At 50.1% G+C, this 21,338-nt stretch overlaps 7 protein-coding genes across 7 annotated transcripts; 3 read left to right on the top strand and 4 right to left on the bottom strand.

Annotated features, from left to right (window-relative positions):
- Positions 1-10: 10 nt before the first annotated feature.
- On the bottom strand, positions 11-1,195 carry COCSADRAFT_271558 (uncharacterized protein). The gene is made up of 3 exons (XM_007697768.1): positions 1,076-1,195; positions 660-1,023; positions 11-581 (listed from the first exon to the last, which is right to left on the bottom strand). The coding sequence occupies exons 2-3, from the start codon at positions 806-808 to the stop codon at positions 29-31; spliced, it is 702 nt and encodes a 233-aa protein (XP_007695958.1). The 5' UTR covers positions 809-1,023; positions 1,076-1,195; the 3' UTR covers positions 11-28.
- A 1,048-nt stretch (positions 1,196-2,243) lies between these two features.
- On the top strand, positions 2,244-8,111 carry NPS6 (Non-ribosomal peptide synthetase; the record flags this gene model as incomplete). The annotated part of the gene is made up of 2 exons (XM_007697769.1): positions 2,244-2,705; positions 2,754-8,111. The coding sequence occupies 2 exons, from the start codon at positions 2,244-2,246 to the stop codon at positions 8,109-8,111; spliced, it is 5,820 nt and encodes a 1,939-aa protein (XP_007695959.1).
- Positions 8,112-10,815: 2,704 nt separating this feature from the next.
- COCSADRAFT_79558 (uncharacterized protein) lies at positions 10,816-11,730 on the bottom strand (the record flags this gene model as incomplete). The annotated part of the gene is made up of 2 exons (XM_007697770.1): positions 10,816-11,268; positions 11,323-11,730. The coding sequence occupies 2 exons, from the start codon at positions 11,728-11,730 to the stop codon at positions 10,816-10,818; spliced, it is 861 nt and encodes a 286-aa protein (XP_007695960.1).
- A 2,531-nt stretch (positions 11,731-14,261) lies between these two features.
- Positions 14,262-14,788, bottom strand: COCSADRAFT_271624 (uncharacterized protein). The gene has a single exon (XM_007697771.1). The coding sequence runs from the start codon at positions 14,605-14,607 to the stop codon at positions 14,281-14,283; it is 327 nt and encodes a 108-aa protein (XP_007695961.1). The 5' UTR covers positions 14,608-14,788; the 3' UTR covers positions 14,262-14,280.
- Positions 14,789-16,343: 1,555 nt separating this feature from the next.
- COCSADRAFT_79464 (uncharacterized protein) lies at positions 16,344-17,499 on the top strand (the record flags this gene model as incomplete). Its single annotated transcript, XM_007697772.1, has 3 exons — positions 16,344-16,450; positions 16,644-16,894; positions 17,006-17,499. 3 exons carry the CDS (start codon positions 16,344-16,346, stop codon positions 17,497-17,499), a joined length of 852 nt encoding a protein of 283 aa, XP_007695962.1.
- A 530-nt stretch (positions 17,500-18,029) lies between these two features.
- Positions 18,030-19,292, bottom strand: COCSADRAFT_22774 (uncharacterized protein; the record flags this gene model as incomplete). The annotated part of the gene is made up of 4 exons (XM_007697178.1): positions 18,030-18,455; positions 18,632-18,949; positions 19,025-19,151; positions 19,213-19,292. 4 exons carry the CDS (start codon positions 19,290-19,292, stop codon positions 18,030-18,032), a joined length of 951 nt encoding a protein of 316 aa, XP_007695368.1.
- Positions 19,293-19,934: 642 nt separating this feature from the next.
- COCSADRAFT_271644 (uncharacterized protein) lies at positions 19,935-21,185 on the top strand. The gene has a single exon (XM_007697773.1). The coding sequence runs from the start codon at positions 20,026-20,028 to the stop codon at positions 20,989-20,991; it is 966 nt and encodes a 321-aa protein (XP_007695963.1). The 5' UTR covers positions 19,935-20,025; the 3' UTR covers positions 20,992-21,185.
- The last annotated feature ends 153 nt before the right edge of the window (positions 21,186-21,338 follow it).

Here is a 21,338-nt window from a genome sequence, read left to right on the forward strand (position 1 = left end):
GTATAATATTTCTAGGTCGCAATAGCTCTTATGCCAACTGCACAGCGTCTGGTAGCCTCTTCTCTGCGCCTTCGGGTAACCACACGAACAAAGGGAGATTGTCATCTACTTTCAAGTCTTTACCTTCTACTGACTTGATACTCTGCAGTGAAGGCTTCAGGTTTTCTTTCAATCTCCTGCAACCCATCTTCTCGTAGAAGCGCACACCATCTTTTGAGCTTTCAATGTAAATGGGTAATCCAGTGTTTTGGGATATAGTGATGCCGTATCTAAAGATTTTCTCGCCGACACCTTTTCGCTGATATTCTGGATGGACAGCTATTACGTGGCCATAGATGTACTTTTCGTTGAGCCAGAGCTTCTCTCTAACCTCCCAAAGCGGGCTGATCAATGCTTCGGCTTGTTCCCGTTCTTTTCCTTGCAGCCAGGAGATCTCGCCTCGCTTCCAGTCGCTGGGTGCTGTGTAAATGTCGAAGATTGCCATGCCGACTATTCTATTGGATTCGGTGTCGACACACTTCAAAGTATATTGTGTTTGGCTGGTCTTCCACCACTCCTGAACATGATTCGTGTGCCCTTGTCTTGGCGAGATCAGCCCACATTGCAATATTACGCAACAGCAAAAGACGGCGGAGAGGACAGGAATGCAGTACACATACCGAAACTCGGATTTTGGATTGAGCAAATCGGCTTCTGTAGCCGAGGGAAACAGCGCACGTGTAACTGCATTGTTTTTGAAGGTCGCAAAATACACGTCGTATACATCGCTGATGTCCGGTGTAAGAGCGGGTAATACTACGAAACCCATTGTTTCTGACGGGCCAAAGATTGAATTGTTTGGTAGACAAGCAATAGAGGTGCTAGACCGAATGGTCTTCGAACAGGAGAATAATGGATGAATGATACGACAAGGTTTCACAACTGAATGAACAACTCCGTGCAGATTGCGAGGAAGGATTCACGGTCTCGGAGAATGACTACAAAGCTCAGTTCCACACTATAGACGCCGAGGCTCACGATGCGCTGAATGTCGGTTAGAAATGTTGAGAGAACGAGCCGGACGAGAACGGCGCGCCTTGTCTACAAGCATGTCTTGCCGATCACTAAATTGATCACCTGCTCCACTGCACAAGAAATCGCGCGGAAACTAGCGTTCAAAGGTCATCGGAGCGAGGGAAAAAATTATTGTGCCGTGGACGGATAGGTAGTCCCTACCAGAGAGACCCTGGACGTCTTGCTATAGCTCGTCGCATGTGTCAATCAAAGTTATCAGATCCGCCCTAAGCGAAAACTTACACCTACCAGGCTAGAGTATATGACCGAGTCTGGAACCTTGTCAGCTGCGTGGGATGACGAGACCAGCAACAGGGTAAATATGAATGACCATTACGACATAGGAAGGTAAAGAATATGCGCCGCTGATTTCAGATGCAGGTGTAGCAGACTGATTGACGCTGGGCGCTGTGCGGGCCCCAATCCCAATATCCCCATGACATTCGGCAGATAATTTTTCTCAAAGCCATGCAGCACACCCCCCTGGCTGCCAAACGCCATGGATCAGCAAAGTAGGCGGGCCTAACGCGCGTCATTGGCAGCCCTGGAGGATTCGGAGCCTCTGCCGTTATCAGATGGAACCCATGGGCACCTTTGGCGACGTAACCCTGCATGCGCTTTTCCCAGGCTGGCCGTTCCGTGCTTGCATTGGTCACCCACCAAATTTATCAGATGAAAGCCCGTGACGCCACCCATGGGCGCTAAGATTATCTGATCCGCTAAATATGGGGTGGCTATCAATCGTCAGGAGAGTTTTCATTACAGCTAAACCCCGGTAATGCCCCAAGTGTGCTTCTTCCCTGCGCACTTACGTTACAGAATGAGCAATGCAGCCGACCTGAGCTGTTTACCGGGGCGAACGAGCAGAATTTGCCCTCGTCTGGTGTGTGAAAGCAGTGATGCCGACAGCAGTCCGATCAAGAGACAGTAGCGGACTGATGGACGAGAGCCGGGGCGTCACCCGAGCCTGGTGTATGGAGAGCTAGGCCCAACTGCGGGATGAAGGCTGAATAGAGAGTGTTGATGCATGAGTAGTCTCATTCTGCATCTGCTTGGCCTCAACTACTACTAAAGAGTGGGCTTTTGAGTCGTGCTCCAACAAGATTGACATTATATTCAAACCGCCGACGTCGGGGAACACGTTTATTGTCCTAAGTATGAAGAGACCACACTCTAGTTTGAACAACAAGATGCATCTCCCCAACGGCAGAGAAAACACTGTGCGCTTTAGTGGAGTTTCTGAGGAACCTGCCGCGAAGAAGGTACAAAGCAGCAATGGTTTCAACGCTCAGGAACACGCCTTGCAATCAGAGAACCCCACTGGAGCTAAGCACACAAACAGAAATGCCTCCAAAGCAAATGATATTCATGTACATCTGCCTAATGGCACAGATCGAGACTCAGTGCTGGATACGGTCCTGATAGCCTGGGCAATACTCATACAACGTTACCAACGAGACGTCTTTCAGCAGTTCACCTGGGGACGGAAAGAGCAAGAAAACGCTGCGACACAGTGTATTTCTGTCGCTGACATCGACTGGGCAAACCAACAAACAGCTGCTAGTCTGAGAACGAAAATCAGCAGCGTCAAGTCGAACCAGTTCACGCTCAATGAGACGACCCTTTTCTTCAATGACGGCACTAATGAAGAGGTAATTCCTACATATATTAAAATCAAACATGTAGCTAACAATACATAGTGGACATTTCAAGTCTTACTCAATGTTCAACAAGACACATTACACGCCACTTCAACATGGCAAACAACCACCATGTCTCGACACCAGGCTGTGTCACAACTACACTTTTTTGCTTCAATTCTTGAAGCCCTTTTCAAAGATGTTGATCATCCGCTCTCCGATTTTCACAATGTCTCAGAAGACGAGCTCGACGAGCTGTGGAGCTGGAATACGCCCCTACAGCCTGAGCTTCGCTTCTGCATGCACGAAAAGGTATCCGAGAGAGCTGCGCTGCATCCAGAAAAGATTGCGATAGATGCCTGGGATGGCACCTTGACGTATGGCCAGATTGAAGACTACTCTGACAAACTGGCAAAGTTGCTGCGATTGCTGGATGACTCGTCCAACCGGATTATCCCAGTGTTGTTCGAAAAGTCGAGATGGACGTCAGTAGCAGTGCTCGCGATCATGAAATCTGGCGCATGTTTTGCACTGCTCGATCCAGCTCAGCCGGAAGGTCGATTACGAGCCGTGGTCCAACAAGTTAATGCCAAACTCTTTCTCTCTTCCAAAGCACAATCGACCCTTGCAGCGCGAGTGGCACCTGCTGCTACCATCATCCCGATATCCAAATCCAAGTTCAACAAGATCTTTTCTCCGTATACAGCAGAGCAACCGAGTACTACAATTCCACCCGTCTCGCCGGATCAGCCATTGTACATTCAATTCACTAGCGGAAGTACAGGTGTTCCTAAGGGATGTATCCTCACCCACAGCCAGTATACGTCTGGTGCGATACCACGCGCTGCAGCTGTGGGATACTACCCGCATTCTCGCGTGCTGGATTTCGCAAGTTACGCTTTCGATGTGTGCATCGATTCCATGCTTTGCACACTGGCGCATGGCGCCACACTCTGCACACCTTCGGATGAGCGACGCATGAACGACATGAGCGGCGCCATGCGTGACATGCGGGTCACCTTTGCCGGCATGACACCGTCGGTCGCTCGAACTCTGGACGTAGATATTCTGAATAACCTCGAATCTATCGCGCTAGGAGGCGAGGGCGTTTCAATAAGCGACGCCATGTCATGGGGTCAAAGGACTAGAGTCGTGAATGCTTACGGTCCATCCGAGGCGACAGTGGGCGCCACTATCAATGACAATGTAGCTGCCAAACCTTACATCACAATGGGCAAACGCAAAGGCTGCGCTCTCTGGCTTACCGACCCTGAGAATCACAATAAGCTAGTACCTGTTGGTGCAGTTGGCGAGTTGCTGATTGAAGGCCCCATTGTCGGCAACGGATATCTGAACAACCCATCCAAAACAAAGGAGGTCTTCATCGAAGACCCCGAGTTCTTGCTCAAAGGAAGTAAAAGCTATCCCGGTCGACATGGACGCATCTACAAGACTGGTGATCTGGTGCGTTTTGACCCAGATGGTAACGGCGAGCCCATCTTCGTCGGACGCCAGGACCAGCAGGTCAAGCTACGCGGACAGCGTATCGAGCTGGCTGAAATCGAATTCAATATGCAAAAGCATCTGCCTCCTGATACGCAGCTAGCAGCTGAAGTCATCAAACCAAGTGGTGGTGGCGAGCAGACATTGGTCGCCTTTCTCGTCGAGCAGAAGAAGAACGGAATGCGTCACCTCGACGGTAACGTCTTCGGAAGCTTTACAAATAAGTTCCAGAGCGCCCTCAGGGATATGACGAAGCAGCTCTTTGTTGACCTGCCCAGTTACATGATACCTTGTGCTTATATTCCGCTCTGGAAGATGCCTCTGCTCGTCTCATGTAAGACGGATCGGAAGCGGCTGCGTGAGATTGGTGCTTCCGTCACTCGTCAGGACCTCCGCCGCTTCAATTCTGCTGTATCCGAGAAGAAAGAGGTTACGACGGAAATGGAGCTGAAGCTTCAGTCACTTTGGGCGAAGCTGCTCGGTGGAGACGCCGATTTCAGCGCCAACGACAATTTCTTTAGCATGGGCGGCGACTCTCTGAGAGCCATGAGATTGGTAGCTGCTGCGAGGGATGAGGGGATTGTATTGAGCGTGCCAGATATCATGCTTAACCCGACTCTATCAGCTATGGCTGAAAAGGCCAAACCAGTCTCTGCGGAAGAGACAAACGAGGTTCATCCATTCTCGATGATTGGAAAGGATTGGGATGCTGATGCAGCACGACAAGAGAGCGCGAGGCTTTGCGGCGTTGATGTTGCAAACGTAGAGGATGTCTACCCTTGTACGCCTCTTCAAGAAGGTCTCATTGCCCTGTCCGCCAAGTTCCAGGATGCATACGTTGCTCAGCGTGTTGCAACACTCCCAGCAAAAACGGCCGTGCGCTTGAAAAAAGCTTTCGACACCGCTGTGGAAGGCTCGCCAATTTTGCGAACAAGAATCGTCAACGTCACTGGTCGTGGCTTGTTCCAAGTTGTACTCAAGGATGGGCAGTTAGTACGCGAGTATGGCACTGATGTCTCTGAATACCTCAGACTTGATCGGAATGAGCCTATGGATCTCGGGACTGCCTTGTTCCGTTATGGCTTGGTCAAAGAACCTGAAAGTGACAAGATAAATTTTGTCATCACGATGCATCATGCCGTCTATGATGGATGGTCGATGCCTCTTGTATTCGATCACGTCAATCGTGCTTTCAATGGCCTTCATACCGAGCGATCAACGTCTTTCAAACACTTCATCAAGCATCTTATCAGTCTCGATCCAGCCGATGCTCAGCAATACTGGAAGGATTGTCTAGAAGGCACAAGCCCCCATCAGTTCCCTCCTTTGCCGCAAAAGGGATACACTACTCAGGCTGACTCCCTGCTCGAGCACTACGTTACGGTCCCTACCTCAGCACATTCCAAGCTTACTCTAGCAACCATCATCCGTGGCGCATGGGCTCTCGTATCATCGCTGTACATGGGTCATCCAGATATTGTCTTTGGCGAAACACTTACCGGTCGCTCAGCACCCGTCCCCGGTATCGAACAGATTGAAGGACCAATGATCACAACCGTTCCTATCCGCGTCCGCCTTAGTCTCGATCGCCCCATTGCCGAGTACCTCCAGAAGATCCATGCTCAGACCGTAAAACAGATTCCTCATGAGCACTTGGGCCTCCAGAATATCCGCCGTCTGAGTAAGGACGCACGTGTTGCATGCGACCTTCGTACCGGTCTTGTACTACATCCCAAAGAAGACGAAGACTGGGGCACAGTCGATATGGACAATCCTGCAAACACATTCCTTCCCGCCAATGATGCAGAAGGAGCACGCGAGGCGCTCAAGTTCAACACTTATGCTCTCATGCTTGTCTGCACGCTCGAAGAGAATGGCTTCCTGGTCATGGCTAGTTTCGACTCCAACTGCATCAGCAAAGAGACAATGGAGAGAGTGCTTGCTGTACTCGGCCGCATAGTTCATGCTTTCTTGGGTAACCCCGAGAGCAAGCTGGGTGATGTAGCAGTCCTAGATCCCGCGGAAGCTCGAGATGCAGAGGCTATGAGACCAAGGGATGTCATGAGTGACAGTGCACTGGGCATGTCGCCGGTTGATGGGCCCGAATCTATGGATGCTGGCTTGAAGGAGCTATCGCCTAACGAAGAGAAACTGCGAAGTATATTGGGTCGCATTCTGGGCATAAAGGAAACGGATATCAGGTCAAGTGATAGCTTCTTTGACCTTGGCGGAGATTCTATTGTTGCCATGCGTCTCGTTTCCGACGCCCGCGCTCAAGGCCTTAACCTGACGGTTGCCCAGGTCTTCCAAAGCAGCTCCTTGTCTGACCTGGCGGCTTCAGCAAGCAACGAACGGGAAGACAAACTGGCAGAAATTCTCAGCCGCATTCTTGGTATTGCCAAGACCGATATCAAGAGCAATGACAGCTTCTTCGAGTTGGGAGGTGACTCTATTGGCGCAATGAGGCTGGTCTCGGATGCTCGCGCGCAAGGGCTCAACATTACAGTTGCACAGGTTTTTCAGAGCAAATCTCTTGCCGAGCTTGCTTCGTCAGCTGGGGAAGAGACGCCATCACAGCCCAAGGTTGATGTTGATGCACCTTTCATCGCGCTTGGCAAGGACGCCAACCTCCACAGTCCAGATCGTGTTGGCTTGTACCTTGAGAATCAGGAATGGGAGATCACAAATATCTACCCAACGAGACCACTGCAGCAACTCGCAGTTGAGGGAACTGTGGACCTGCCACGGTACTCACTGCGTTACGAACTGATCAAGTTTGCCACTCCAATTGACCGTCAGAAGCTCGAGCAAGCATGCCAGGAGCTTGTGGCACGCAATGAGGTTCTGCGCACTGTTTTTGTCAAAGACAACGAGTTGACGCTCGGTGTGGTTCTATCATCATTGAAAGTGCCTTACACCGAGACTGCAGTCCCAGAAGGCGAGGACGCCGACACCTTCATCCAGGCAGGCATCCAACAGGATATCGAAGCACCCAAGCCATACGGATCATCCTTCGTCGCCTTCAATCTCTTCACTCACACTAACAGTGCCTCCACCCTCGTCTTCCGAATCTCGCACGCCCAGTACGACGAGATCTGCCTGCCCATACTCTTCGAGCAACTCTCCACCCTATACTCCGGTACGACAGTCCCAGAAACCGTACCCTTCAGCAAACATGTCAACCACGTCGTCCTCGATAACATCCCCAAGGCAATCCCATATTGGAAGAACCTGCTTTCTGGCTCTGAAATGACCGTCTTGAAACCCACCATCCCGCTTACCCATCGCGGCCCCGCAGACATCTACAGAGAGTTCGACATTTCGGGCCGCCCCGCCAACATCACCATCGGCTCGCTCCCCACCGCGGCCTGGGCCCTCGTCCTCTCCCGCCGCCTCAACCGCACCGACGTCGTCTTCGGCGAAGTCGTATCCGGCCGCAACGTAGGCGCCCCCAACGCCGACCGCATCTTCGGCCCCACATGGCAATACATCCCCTTCCGCGTCGCCTTCTCCAAATCCTGGTCCTACCTCGATCTCCTACGCTACGTGCAGGACCAACATATGACCTCTGCCGCGTACGAATCCATGGGCTTCAGCGAGATTGTGCAAAATTGCACGGATTGGGATGCGGATAAGGTGCAGTGGTTCGATACGGTTGTGCATCAGGCGCCAGCTTGGGTTGAGGAGCTGCCGTTTGGGAATGGGGTTGAGGCGAAGTTTCAGACGTTGTATCCGCACGGTGAGCCGTTGCGCGAGTGGAAGTGTCAGGCGTTTGTCAAGGATGGGGGGAGGAAGTTGGGGATTGAGATTGTGACGTTTGAGGAGTGGATCGGGGAGGCGGAGGGGGTTTTGGAAGAGGTTGGGAAGGCGTTGGAGTGCTTGATGGAGGGGAGGGCTGGGGAGAGTGTCTTTTGAGTGGAAGAGGGGGGAGTGTGGTGTGGTGTGTTGATGCCGATAGCTGATGATAAATCTCATGTAAGATTTTTGTAGTTTCTTGTACTTTTGGAAGCAATTTATTTGCCTTGTTACACCTACCTTCTGTAAGCCTGCCTCCGTGTAATCAATTACAGTCTTTCCTAGAATGTTAAAGTTCTCCTAGAAGATAGTGTAGATTGTTGAAGAAAATCTCACGAGTCCCATATAATCCACTCACCATAGCCATATCACAAAGCTGTCGTGAAAGTGGTACCTAAGCACCCAGCGTAACCTCGACTTAAGCTTAAAACCGTTATATTTTCCCCAACTGCTTTGACAGGAATGCCGTACAGAACCCTTCATATTTCGCCGAGTTTACGAGCGTGCACTAGCTCAATACATCTTGGAACACAGTGTGCTGGGTGACGGGTGCGTGTATTATCTGTGCGGCATAGCGGAATATTCGATCATCAGGTCTTGTTGCAACGAACGGTATCTCTTGGATCCCATGTACGTTGCATGACAGCGGGAAGATGCATACATGTTCGACTTATGACACTTCTGTCCCTCTTGACAAGTCTCCTTAAGGTTATGATGATGTGCAGAGTCTGGTATATCAATGTCTGCGTTGGGAAACTTGGCATGCATATCAATAGTAAAGCTTGTTATCCTTGCCTTGTCGCAAGGGCTCCATCGATCCCAGCATACCCCTGAGCTTCAGTCGTCGTCATGAAGTTCCTATGTTATATATGTTTTCTCATTCCCACAGCGATGGCTATCCCCGGGAAATTCGATCACGGCGCAGAGGCCATTACGGATTCCATTTTAGAACCTCAAAAGAGCGCTTTCAAATACGATACCAGTCGAGATTTTTGCTTGGACAAGGTAGTATGAGAAAAGGGTACGTGGCTGTGCATCTCGATTCCATGCATGCCATCCCTGCTTTGAGGACATGGATACGGATATAAACTTTTTAAACCGGCTGCTTCTCACCAAATGCGTCAAACCGCTGTACTGATCGTATCCAGGCGTCATTTTTCATACGCTGTTGCACATATATTGCCGCGAACAATACGAGTACGACGCACTCTCGTGTCATGGGTGTATGAGAGCGCCATACCATACACTCCACTGCGCAGCCTCCCCTGGAACATGGAACTCGGCGTTCGCATATATCAATGGGCAGTACCGGTTCGCATACCGTTGCAAGTACTGGTGTCGCGGAGGCGCATGTTTGAACGAGTAGTAGGAAGCGTTGAGATTCATCGAGGCTGTTCCAAAAAGTGAATACGTCAGCAAGGGGAACGGTAGCTTCCGTACCGTAGCTTGGAGATGACGACACCGAAATTGCATTTTGCCATAAGATTCTTGCTTACAGCCGATCCATACAAGGGGGTCGAAATTAGAAAAATGTGTCATCATCCTGGTGTTGCTCACTCGGATGAGATGCATTGGATGAGCCTCATCAGTTTTTCTGGGATGCTCGAAGCCACTCCTGTTCACGTGAACGCAGTATCACGTGAAAAGATTGTAGCGGTGGCTTGCTCACCCCTTTATCCCCTAAAGGTAGTCAGCAAGGTGGACGACTAAGTGAAATTGACGCTGGCATAGCCACCTATCTTGTGCAGAGTAAAAGGCATAACTAATTTTAGGGGGGCAAACTATAGATGAGCTTCTCGACTCCATTTACAAAGTCACTATCATAATTGGAAAAGAGCCAGGCGGAATAATACACAATACACTTATTGCAGCTTCTTGACGTTTAGCTATGTTGACAACCTGGAAAGTCAAGATATCAAAACTATTGCCCATTCCAATGACTGGTATAAAACAGGGTCTGGGGCGCGTCCAGATACTTTCTGTGTTCCTAGACCTTTTCACGAGGGCAAGCTACTACTTTTGCAAATGGACCAGCGGAAATATCTTGAGACCAATCTATACATAACCATGAAAAAAAGACATATTTCATTCCTGTCAACCCCTCCAAAACATTCAGGGTGTATTTAGTGTGGAATTCACATGGCTCTGACTGCCCAGCCCTGTCTTCGCTACCCCGGAAATGATGGCAGCATTACTCAAAAGGCATGGCCCAACATTGAGGCATCTTCGAACACACATTGTCAACTGTACTATTATCCAATTCTCGAAGCGATGCCCCAGAAAGTGAGTTCACATGCTCGGTCAAGAAATTAGAAGAACATAGCTAGCCCCAGACATCACAGCACCTCGCCGACTCTCTAGACCCCAACTCGGCTACCCTCCCTGCGCACACGCTCCTAGCAGCAAAGCTTGAGACATCGGCGAGGATCCCGCGTTCGCTGCTTTTATCTCAAAATATCTGGTGCGCCACGAGTTGTGTTCCTCTGTAAGGACTTTCAGCTTTGCTCACATTACATGCGCACTATAAACGGTAGCCAAACGCGGTCTTATACAGTCCCAAGTCATTAGCATCAATCTTTCACAACCAGACCTTTGTTGCCTGGGCGCAGCAACCATTTCACTTCAATTCACCATGGCGTATTCGGCGCGATTTGTATTATTTTAGAAGTCAAAAAGAGGAGGCATAGAGGAAGAGTAAAATGTATACACAGGGTTTGAAATTATAGTATTTAAAAAAAAAAATGGAAAAACAGCTTTCTTGCGGAATGGAGTCGAGAGACGGCCAAAGACGCGCCGCAAGGCATGAGACAAGACAAAGGGAGATTTAGTAGTCGTATCTGTAGCAGAGCGGCACGCTAAGAGTGTCGACGAGGTCCCGGATGGTGAGATCTGGCATCATTCCGTAGGTGTTGACGGTGGTGTCGAGGGTGAGTGGTCTGTCGGAAGCGTCGACTCCGTTCATTTGAGAGAGCCATTGTGGGTTCTTGTTGGTGTAGAGGCGTGCATTGCGGTCGACATAAGCGTGGTGGAGAAAGAAGAATGGTTCACAAGGAGAGGCCTGTACATCCATCATAGGGCCTCCGATTCCGTTGTGGCCGAAGGCGTGGTAACCCTGGAAGACACATCTGCTCATTCCAGCCCAGTCGGGGTAGTTGTTGCAAATGTCAACGTATTCTTGGTTGCAGTTCTTGGTGAGGGCGCCGTCACCGTTGCGCGACAGACAATGAGGCTGATTGGATGAGCCGGGGCCGACATTGCAGATAAGGTTGGCGAATTGCTGCCGACTCGAGTTAGTTGTTGGTTTGGGAGTGCATTATTGGTCTAAACTTACACCATCCCTTACACACTGGTTGTTGATTGCGAGGCCTCCAAGCCATTGGGAATTGAACAGGGAGGATTGCGCGAAGCGGCCAGCATAGCGAGCTTCGTCGAACCAAGCCATGGGTCCATCGAACCCACATTCGCTACGCATGGTACGCTCCAAAAGAAGAAGCATAGCCCTGTGCCAGAAGATAAACTTGCCGTTGGTGTGGATGTTGGGTGTAAGAATCTGGTGCAGCGCTGTAAAGTCTTCGTATCGACTTTTCGCTTGAGAAAATTGACCCGAGGGAGGGCGGCGCATCAAGCACTTGAAGGCATCGAAGTATTTTTGCCTGTCAGTATCGTTCATTCTGTCCCATTCTACGCGGATACGAGGGTTTGAGCATCTCTGGGCGCTCTGGCGCTTGTCGAAGTGCATTGACTCTATCACATCGGTGACGTTGAAAGTGTAATTCTCTAAACGAGCTCTCGCCTCTTCGATAGGAACCGCCGTGTGCGAATATTCCGTCTTGAAGGCCTCAGCGGGCAGCGCCTTAGCCACACCGTGGATCAAATCCGTCAACAAGTTGGTCGCATCATCGGATAATTTTGCTGATAGTGCTGTCAAGGATGCTGCCATTATTTGGGGTGACGGCAGGGCGCTAACGCCAACGGCCATGGCCAAAAGAACTCCGGTCCGCATGGTAAAGGCGAGGTGTTGTATTAGATGTAATTGTAGGTACGCAAACGGCAAAGCTGGTAAGAAACAAAACGAGTGACTGTAGCCTAAAAGCGAACGGGAGCTGCGTGTGGACGAGAAGACAAGCAAGCTGCCCAAAAGGTAAGAGATTGAACTTGAGCGGGCCTGTCATCCTTATACCTGGACCTGCATGAACCGGCCGCCTCTGCCTGTAGCGTGGGTGGGCGCTTTGTCCTGCAGATCATTACGGCCCACTGGCCCCAGCGGGTTCCCACTTTCGACACCTGGTCATGGGTTCTGGAAATACGGACAAAACGCTTCGTCCCTAGGTGGCCTAGGTCTGCAACGTTGTATTGGCAAATAAGTCAGCTTACACGAGCTATTGCACCGGAGGCGAATGGGAAAGGAGGCGGCTAAGCCGCTTCTGGCCTGTGGCTAATTCGACGTTGCCGAGCTTCCTTGTCAGGCTTACTTTGTGCTGCCCAGGAGTGTCCTCGTAAATCATGGCCTAGCTTCCTAACTTTTCTGCCGGGTACGAAACCAAACCAAGCAAGGAGGTCGCCGGCGCCCGAATGCTGATGATGATGGTGAATGACAAACGAATAGCTATCCTCAAAGGCGGCCGGCACCTCTTCCTACAAGCCCTGTCTTACGGCGACGATTAGATCCTGACCAAAGTTGGAGTCCACAAGCCGCATAGGTGGGCCGAGACATTGTGTTCTTCAACTTTGCTTTGGCGATTTGGTACTGCCAGTGACCCAGATATAGAACCATGGACGGAACGGCCCAGTGTCATCCTCGGAATTTGGAGCACGTACTCCACGTGCGCCGCCATTGCCATGACTTGGCACCTAGTCGTCATTGTTGGCAATTGACATATGTACATGAACTTTAACAGTCTCTCGGTGAGGGGAACATGATGCTCTTGGTGCCAACAAATCAACTGAATGGGCCAGACTACCGCGGACTCCCCGTAGCGGGGAAAGGGCTGCATGCTATGACCTTTAGGGGCCTTTGTGACGAGCCAAAAGGGGCTATCAACGCCAGCTAATAGTGTCGTACGGGACCAAAAGCCGGTGCTTCTAATTGTCGGTCTGTATATGTGTACACGTACACGTGTGGATGTATGTTTGCGCCCATTTGGCAGCATTGTAGACAATCCCTTGGTGTGGAAGTACTTGCTCTACTTAGAACCAGAGACCCACTATTGCTCATAATATTATGGCGCTATCTGCGGGGCTGCAATTTCCGCTCGGACGATCTAGATACTGCTATTTTGAGCTCATCGGGATTCAGAATCCAAATTAACCCTCGATATACCATCGTATTCTTAATCAAAGAGTAACGAGCGATTTTGAGGATTCAATATTCGCTGCGCGCCTGGTTCCATTGCAGTAGTGCGAGAAGTGTGGCGTGAAGGATGGATCCAAACATCAACTTGCCGTATGTGCTTACTACCCCACCTTGGCGCCATTGGACACGAGGAGGCAATAACGCTATACCTGTTTCTTTATCCTCATGGCTGTCAAAGGCCTGAGCCTAGTACTTACCAGACTATAGTGTACTTGTTCACGGGATTCACGGCATACGGTGCTATTTCCGTCACCGACTCTGTTTTCCTCGCCGAATGACTACGGCGAGAGTATCAGGCAACCAACACGCGACGTCTTCCAGGGTAAATAAAAAAATTGGCATGTTTGCGCCGCCATAGGGCTTGCCTTGTTCTCTCAATAGACATCCGTCACAAAAGTGTTGAGGATTTTCGGCGGGGATGCAACAATTGGCATGAAACTGACCATCAGAGTGCAACACCAAAAGACAAATCACACTGGCAAAAAAAACAACGCAGGGGGCCAAAAAGCCACTGATGACGTCTATATAGCACGAACTAGCATTCACCTGGCCTGACTTTGAAGGCGCTAATAGTCGCGGGTGCGTGACATATGTATTATATACACCTTCAACAAAGTTTAACAGTGCCATTGACGTGTTGCGCCACGCACGCCGCAATAAAATTTAGCACCAAGGAGAGCAAATAACCGGACAAACAGTACGAGGGCGCACTTGCTCCTTTGCGGAATTCTTCCGCCATGGAACTTTGGCAATTGAGGCGCGTTGCACTTGCGCATGCTCGCCAGGATTTCCTCAAAACACTTTTTATGGAGCTGGTCCGTTACGAGGAGTGCAATCTCAGTCGAGGACGTACCAGCCGTGGTCTTAACAATGCTACCGTTACAAGAGCGTGGGTGGGGTAACCCACTGATTGGACTGTGCCACTATCCGCCCGTTTCAACGGATTCCTGTATAATTTCGTTGCTTGTTGGATGTTTCCCAGATGCGTCCCTGTGGCGTTACTCTCCCATTATCCCTGTGTTCTGTGTGCAAAAAAGAAGCAATGGCCGTTTGTGTTAAGTGCGGGTGGACAGAAACCCAGTCTGGCGTTTTCAGCCCTGCCAAGTCCCCTTCCCCCTCCTCTATTTCCACCACATGAGATCGCTCAGGGACAGCTAAAAGAAAGAAAAACAAAACAACCAAAATCAAACTGTTTTGGCGCACACGGCTTTGAAACACGTTTCTTCGCGCTGATCGACTTTCAAGCAAAAGACTCTTGAGCATCCTTATATCCTGCGTTGCTGATCCCTGACCCCTTCGCCCGGCCAGGAGACGCAAACTCTACGTTCATCACGGTTAATCTGCACAACCGTTTCGTGTAACTCCAGCACAGCCACATCCCTATCACAGCAGACATGCGAATCCTGGTCTGTAGGGGGTAATTCTGCACGAAGAAAACACAGGGTCCGTTGTGTTACCCGATCATCTCGGTGTCCACAGCGCGCGTGCAATCATCCGCCCGACGTGAACGCCGAGACTCCGGCTCTAGTGCGGAGACTTTTTTACGCTCATGGCGGCTGATTGGTACTCGAGTGATAGTAGTTTTTCTCTTTAATTGGGCTTCATAGTACTATTTTGATCTTTGACGTATCCTGCATGCTGACTGTATCGTCGTCGTGTTCGTGGCTCTCAACCGCTAAAAACCCTGCATCACCAGCAGTCGCCAAGCACAGATTTAGGTTTGATGATTTGCAGCAAAACCAGAGCAGTGTCGTACGAGCTGGTCTATGGAGAGTTTTATTCTGTGAGTAGAACTGTACATGGTATGACCGAGGGTGGAAGTGGTAGGTTGCTTCTGATTCTCAACTGTTAGGACGAAATCGCATCATAGAATCAGCAAGCTCGCTGGATATAATGCCTAAATATCGATTATATTCTACCGCTCCTATATCTTTCCTAGAATTGACTGCATATCTACCACACTACTCTTATCACATCTAGCATTTATCAAATTCAGTGTTAGAACATGGAATTAAATGCCCTTACTCATGAAGTCACCCTAGCCGCTCAAGTTTAGAAATGCAAACAGTAACTATATCTAGGTACTAAACATATACGAGTAAAATAACAAAGTAATTTGAAAGTCTCATTGAATATCTCAAAATAAACCTGATCCTTCCTGGTAATAGCTCTCTTCCTTTTCCATGTGAGCTTGAAGATCAATGTGCCTCATGTCAAAAAAACGCTCGCACAGTTTACAAACATCAGTACAGCCAGTATCTAGAGTAACCACCAATTTCTCGTTGTTTCGGAGAACTATAATAGCCACTTAATCGAGATTTAGTTGAGAAAAGCTGTAGATGCGTGAAGAGGTTATAGAAAGGCCGAGTATATGGCATAACTGAATGGTTCACTCGCCAGGCCGTTAATGATCAGTCTACATATGGTCCAAGTCTTGTTTTAAGACATCGCTCACCAGCACGAGTATGGGACTCTTGGAACGATGACCCATTGTTTCCAGCCGTCGACTGGTAAGTAGAAAATCAAGAAAGATGCTCGTATGGCAAAAATCTTGGAAAGCATAAGGTCAATTATAGGTAGCTAGTACTAGTGCGCGTCTACTCTTGCGCGTACCTTGCGTCACCACAAGAATTCAAAATTTCGAGGTCGCATAGCAACTGCAATATGGACAGGTTATCCAATTAAGAATTTTTAAATGTTCGTTTTCTATTCGCCTGCTATTGACCATCAACGATGATAGATCCGTGAAGACATGATCCGGAAACTGACTAACCACATCCGATGTACCTCGGCATCTCCCCATCACAAGCTCCCTCAGCCGAACCACTCGTCCATACGAACCGACAACAACACATAGCTTTACCACTCACACGACCTTTTTGAAAAGCCATTTGCAGGAGTTTCGATAACGCCTGGTCGCTTTAGCAAGTAATAACCTGATATATTATACAAATAGAAAGAGCAAGGAGCAACAAAAAGCCAAACAGTACGACGACAACATGGCAGAAGCTTACCAGAAAGAGTTCTTCAACGTTTCATTCCCAGTGGAATATGTAGCGCACGTTGAGATCAATCGACCGGAGAAGATGAATGCGTTCAAGGAGGTGTAAGTACACAATTCCATTCTTTTATCTAATGGACGAGCGCATGCGGGTCGAAGAGCAAGTACATACAACACATCTTCAACTGTAACGATGTCCAAGAAAAAGACGAAAGACTGTATATTGTACATACCAGATGGTCACAGCTCCAAAAGAAAAAACTCTCTCCACAATCCCACACTAACATACCCTACAAAGCATGTGGCTCAACCTCTCCTCCATCTTCCGCCAACTCTCCCATGACCCCAACGTCCGCGCCGTCATCCTAACCGGTGCCGGCGACCGCGCCTTCACAGCCGGTCTAGACGTCCAAGCCGCATCCAACGACGGCGCCCTCGCGCAGAAAGAAGATGCGACACCGTTGGACGGCGCCCGCAAAGCAACTGGGATACGCCGCCACATTCAGGAATTCCAAGATTGCATCACTGATATTGAAAAGTGCGAGAAACGTACGTTCTTCTTTTAAAAAAAAACACTCCCGTACCAGATTTATTCATTGCTTTGAATGAACGTCAAAAAAAATTAATTTAAGAGTTATTTGACTGACATATATCTCGCAGCCGTCATAGCAGTCCTCCACGGCATCTCCTTCGGCCTCGCCCTCGACCTCTCCCTCGCCTGCGACATCCGCGTCTCCACCACCACAACAAAGTTCTCCGTCAAGGAAGTCGACATCGGCATCGCCGCAGACATCGGAACACTCTCCCGTCTCCCGCACTCCGTCGGTAACCTCTCCTGGGTCAAAGACATCAGCCTATCCGCACGCATTTTCCCCTCAAGCGAGGCACTGCAGCACGGGCTCGTGTCTGCCGTGTATAAAGACAAGGCGGAGGCGGTGGCCGAAGCGACGAAGTTGGCGGCGACGATCGCGAGCAAGAGTCCCGTGGCTACGTTGGGTACCAAGCATATTATTAATTATTCGAGGGATAAGACGGTGGCTGAGGGCTTGAATTACACAGTCGTGTGGAATGCGGCCATGTTGCAGACGGACGATGTCAAGCATGCGCTGTTGAGTGGGATGCAGAAGAGGACGCCCAAGTTTAGTAAGTTGTAAGGTTGGATGAGCAGGAAGAGAGAGACACTTGCGTGAAATCAAAAGCGGAAAATGTTCACCTTATGGGCAACTTGATATAGAGTGCGAAATACCTTTTTGATATTGCTGTGCACATCATGAACAACTCACTTCACTCAAGAGGGGATATGCATCGCACACAATACGCACAGCGATACAAGAATGCTTTTACTGTCAAAAGAATTTCCCTAACATCGTGCCTTGAAAAGAAAACAGCCGTCCGAGCATCGCTCTGAGATGGGCTGCAACTGAGTACCAAATCTCAGAAAAGCAGTCATCGAGCGTCGCTCTGAGCCAGCGCTACAAAGACGCGACGACCATCACACGGTGATGATGTTCCATTGTTGGACTTTGAGATTTTTCATTGACTCTAAGCGCCTGGACGTGTTAATGCCGGAAGAGCCCCAAACCCATCCCGCATGAGCATCAATCATAACCCATGGCATGCTACAGAAGATGTGGAATCGTGATTTTCCCGTTACGCCCCATTGCACTACCCAACATGCACTACCTTATCCCCGTGCCATGACACCCCAGCAGCGGATACGGTTGTCAGTGTATCCGGCGAACAGGGTCTGGCCGTCGGCGCTCCAGGCCAAGGAGACACACTCGGGCTCACGGCTCTTCTTGCCAACCTCCATGTACTCGGGCTTCAGCTCATCAACCTTGCTCTTCTTCTCGAGGTCGAAGATGATGATGCTGGAGGCGGTAGCAGCGCACAGCCAGTAGCGGTTGGGCGAGAAGACAAGGGCGTGGATCTCGTCACCGGCGGACAGGGAGTAGAGGTGCTTGGACTCGTTCAGGTCCCAGAGCATGGTTGTTCCGTCCTTACCACCGGAGGCGCACAGGGAGCCATCGGGCGAGATGGTGACGGTGTTGATGTAACCGGTGTGACCGATGTGGTCAGTCTGGATGCGGCAGGAAGCGAGTTCCCAGACCTGTTTGATGTTAGCTTCCTATGGTCGAATGGCTTGGTAGTGAATCGAGGAGAGAAGCATCAAATCAGTACTAGGTGATAATTGTCTCATAGCCGAAGCTCTGAAGTAGCAAATACATAGAAAATCATCATAAAACGAGGGTGGGGGTTGAGTGTGAAAGGGTTGTGTTCACGTACCTTGACGAGCTTGTCCCAACCAGCCGAGACAATGACGGGGTTCTGAGGGTTGGGGGAGAAGCGAACGCACGAGACCCACTCGGTGTGGCCCTTGTCGGTGATGGTGTACTTGCAGTCACCGAGGGTGTTCCAGAGCTTGATGGTTCGGTCGCGCGATCCGGAAACGATCTGGCGGTTGTCGGCGGAGAAGGAGACGGAGAGGACGTCGTTGGTGTGGCCGACGAAGCGGCGGGTGGTGACACCAGTGGAGAGCTCCCAGAGGCGGAGGGTCTTGTCCCAGGACGAGGAGAGGGCGTAGGCGCCGTCAGAAGAGATGACCTGTGCAGCAATTGTCAGCTCAGCTTTTCTCGCTTCCTAGCTAGCCAATTGCCTTGTGTGTGCGGGTGAACATACGCAGTCGGACACGATGTGGGAGTGGCCGTGGAGACTCCTCTTGGGGTAACCGTACGAGGTCTCGTCGCGGGTCAGGTTCCAGATGATGAGCGTCTTGTCACGCGAACCGGACAGGAGCATGTTGGGGCTGGTCGCATGTCAGTAATTGCGCATCTTGGACGGTACAGGATATTTTCGGAGGTACGCACTTCTCCAGAGAGGTAGCAAGGGAGGTAACCCAGCCAGAGTGGCCCTCGAGGGTACCACGGAGTACGAGTTGCTCGGCCATGATTGTGATGAGTGGCTTCTGCTGAGGATGGACGTGGGCGCACTCGGATGTTGATGGACAGTCCTGAAGTTGTTCAACGAGGAGCGCACAACGGGACGTCGAAATTGCGAAATAGACGAAGGCGCTAGTGCCAGATGCTGACTAGCGCTAAAGCACCAGCCTTGCACGCCCATGGACTGTGGGTGGGTAAGCGAAGCCCTCTGTACTTTTCTTCCGGACGCAGCATTGATGCCGAGTTCCTAGGTGAAATGACTGTGTATGTGAAGGCTGGTGATTGTGACGTACCTCAACTTGCATCTGAGCCGTTGCTACCACGAAACCTCGATCAGTCTCGAATCAAAACTAGAGAAACTTGCTCAAGTCCTCGCGTTGAACTGACTGTGCAAAGACTTTTGGCAGCCCATGTCTTTGACACTGGTTTTTTCTTCTCCATTGAATCCAAGCCGTCTGTGATGATCCGTCCCCGACCTCCTCTTTCTGCAGCTGACGATCAGCTCCATGTGCGACAAAGTCCACTAAATCCGAGACAACTGGTCTTATCTCCGTGCTCCTTGCTCATAGCAAAGAAGCCACACGCAGCGCCAGGCGGAAGCATAGTATGACACTTACTAATACATAGTCAGTATGTCTTCTACTGGCAGTCCATGTATATAAGCTTGGGCGGGATCAATCTATTGCGTTCTCAATCAACCACAGTGACTTCAGCTCGCAAGCCTCTGGCACATAACACAAAATGTCATCGGAAAAACCTACCACGACAGCCAAACTGCTACTCTTAGGCGCCGGGGAATTAGGAAATGCAATACTCACTCATCTTTCTGCACTGCCATCCATCCGCATCACTCTCGGTATCCGCTCTCCATCCAACTACACCTACCTGACAGCTTCTCACCCTTCTCTCACCTTGCTTCCGATCGACCTCTCCGGTCCTTCTGCAAGCCTCTCAGAAACCTTTGCAAATTTTGACATTATTGTCAGCGCGACTGGGTTCGGTGCAGATCCAACAACCATTGTAAAACTCGCACAAGAAGTTCTGAGAGCCGGATCTATCAAGAAGGCAAAGGGCGAGAGCGATTTGTGGTATTTTCCCTGGCAGTGGGGCGTCGACTACGACATCACTGGTGATGGGCAGGGGTTGATGCCCTTGTTTGGCACGCAGCGTGATGTTCGCAACCTTTTGCGGGAGCAAGGTGAGGAAAGCAATGTCACGTGGACCGTTGTTTCTACTGGCATTTTCATGTCTTTTCTCTTTGAGCCGTTCTGGGGTATTGTAGACAGGACGCACGAAAAGGAGGGCAAGCTGGTGGTAAGGTGCTTGAGAGATTGGGACCATAGGGTCACCATAACAGACGTGGACGATATTGGAAGAGTGTTGGCGAGGATTGTCAACGAGGACGTCGAGGCAAAACGCCGTGTGTTGTATATTGCCGGAGACACACTGAGTTACGGACAGCTGGCTGAGATCGTTGAAAGAGTTAGCGGGAGAGAGGTTGAGAGAGAAGAATGGACAATCTCACATCTAGTGGACGAGCTCAAGGCAGACTCGGACAACGACATCAAGAAGTACAGGCTAGTCTTTGCGAGAGAGGGAGTTTGGTGGAGCAAAGAAGAGACAGTAAATCACAAGTTGGGTATGTGTATGATGGATGTCGACACTTACGCGAGTAAGATATTTGGAAATAGAAATACTGGCCAGTAATATAGCTAATTGGACGAGTTTGACACCTGTTTTGACAATGCCTTTTGTATTTTTCACCAATACTGCTGAGTAAGTATGACCACATCGACCGTGAGCTTGAAGAAGTGCAGCGGACTATGAGTAAGACGCACACATGCCTCAGCTGACATAGCGCTTTGTGCCCACCGCAAGCCTGGCGTGCTTATAGCTGTGTCCGCTTAAACCTTGTCGGTATCACGGTATTCGCGCCTGTAGCAGCTGAACGAGGCTCTTCTCCTCCCCACGTAGACACATTGGATAGATCATCCTCATTCTCTCTCTTTGCCTTTGGCCCTCCGCTGCCAAATGTAAGCGCATATTGATCATGG

Source organism: Bipolaris sorokiniana (genome assembly GCF_000338995.1).
Source record: "Bipolaris sorokiniana ND90Pr unplaced genomic scaffold COCSAscaffold_2, whole genome shotgun sequence".
NCBI lineage: Eukaryota > Fungi > Ascomycota > Dothideomycetes > Pleosporales > Pleosporaceae > Bipolaris > Bipolaris sorokiniana.

What these genes read in the sequence shown, in the direction of transcription:
- COCSADRAFT_271558 (XM_007697768.1), bottom strand. Translation starts at nt 808, where the DNA reads ATGGGTTTCGTAGTATTACCCGCTCTTACACCGGACATCAGCGATGTA. An exon ending in AATCCAAAATCCGAGTTTCG is followed by an intron (nt 582 to 659) that starts GTATGTGTACTG and finishes GATCTCGCCAAG; the next exon opens with ACAAGGGCACACGAATCATG.
- COCSADRAFT_271624 (XM_007697771.1), bottom strand. Translation starts at nt 14,607, where the DNA reads ATGCTCAAGAGTCTTTTGCTTGAAAGTCGATCAGCGCGAAGAAACGTG.
- COCSADRAFT_271644 (XM_007697773.1), top strand. Translation starts at nt 20,026, where the DNA reads ATGTCATCGGAAAAACCTACCACGACAGCCAAACTGCTACTCTTAGGC.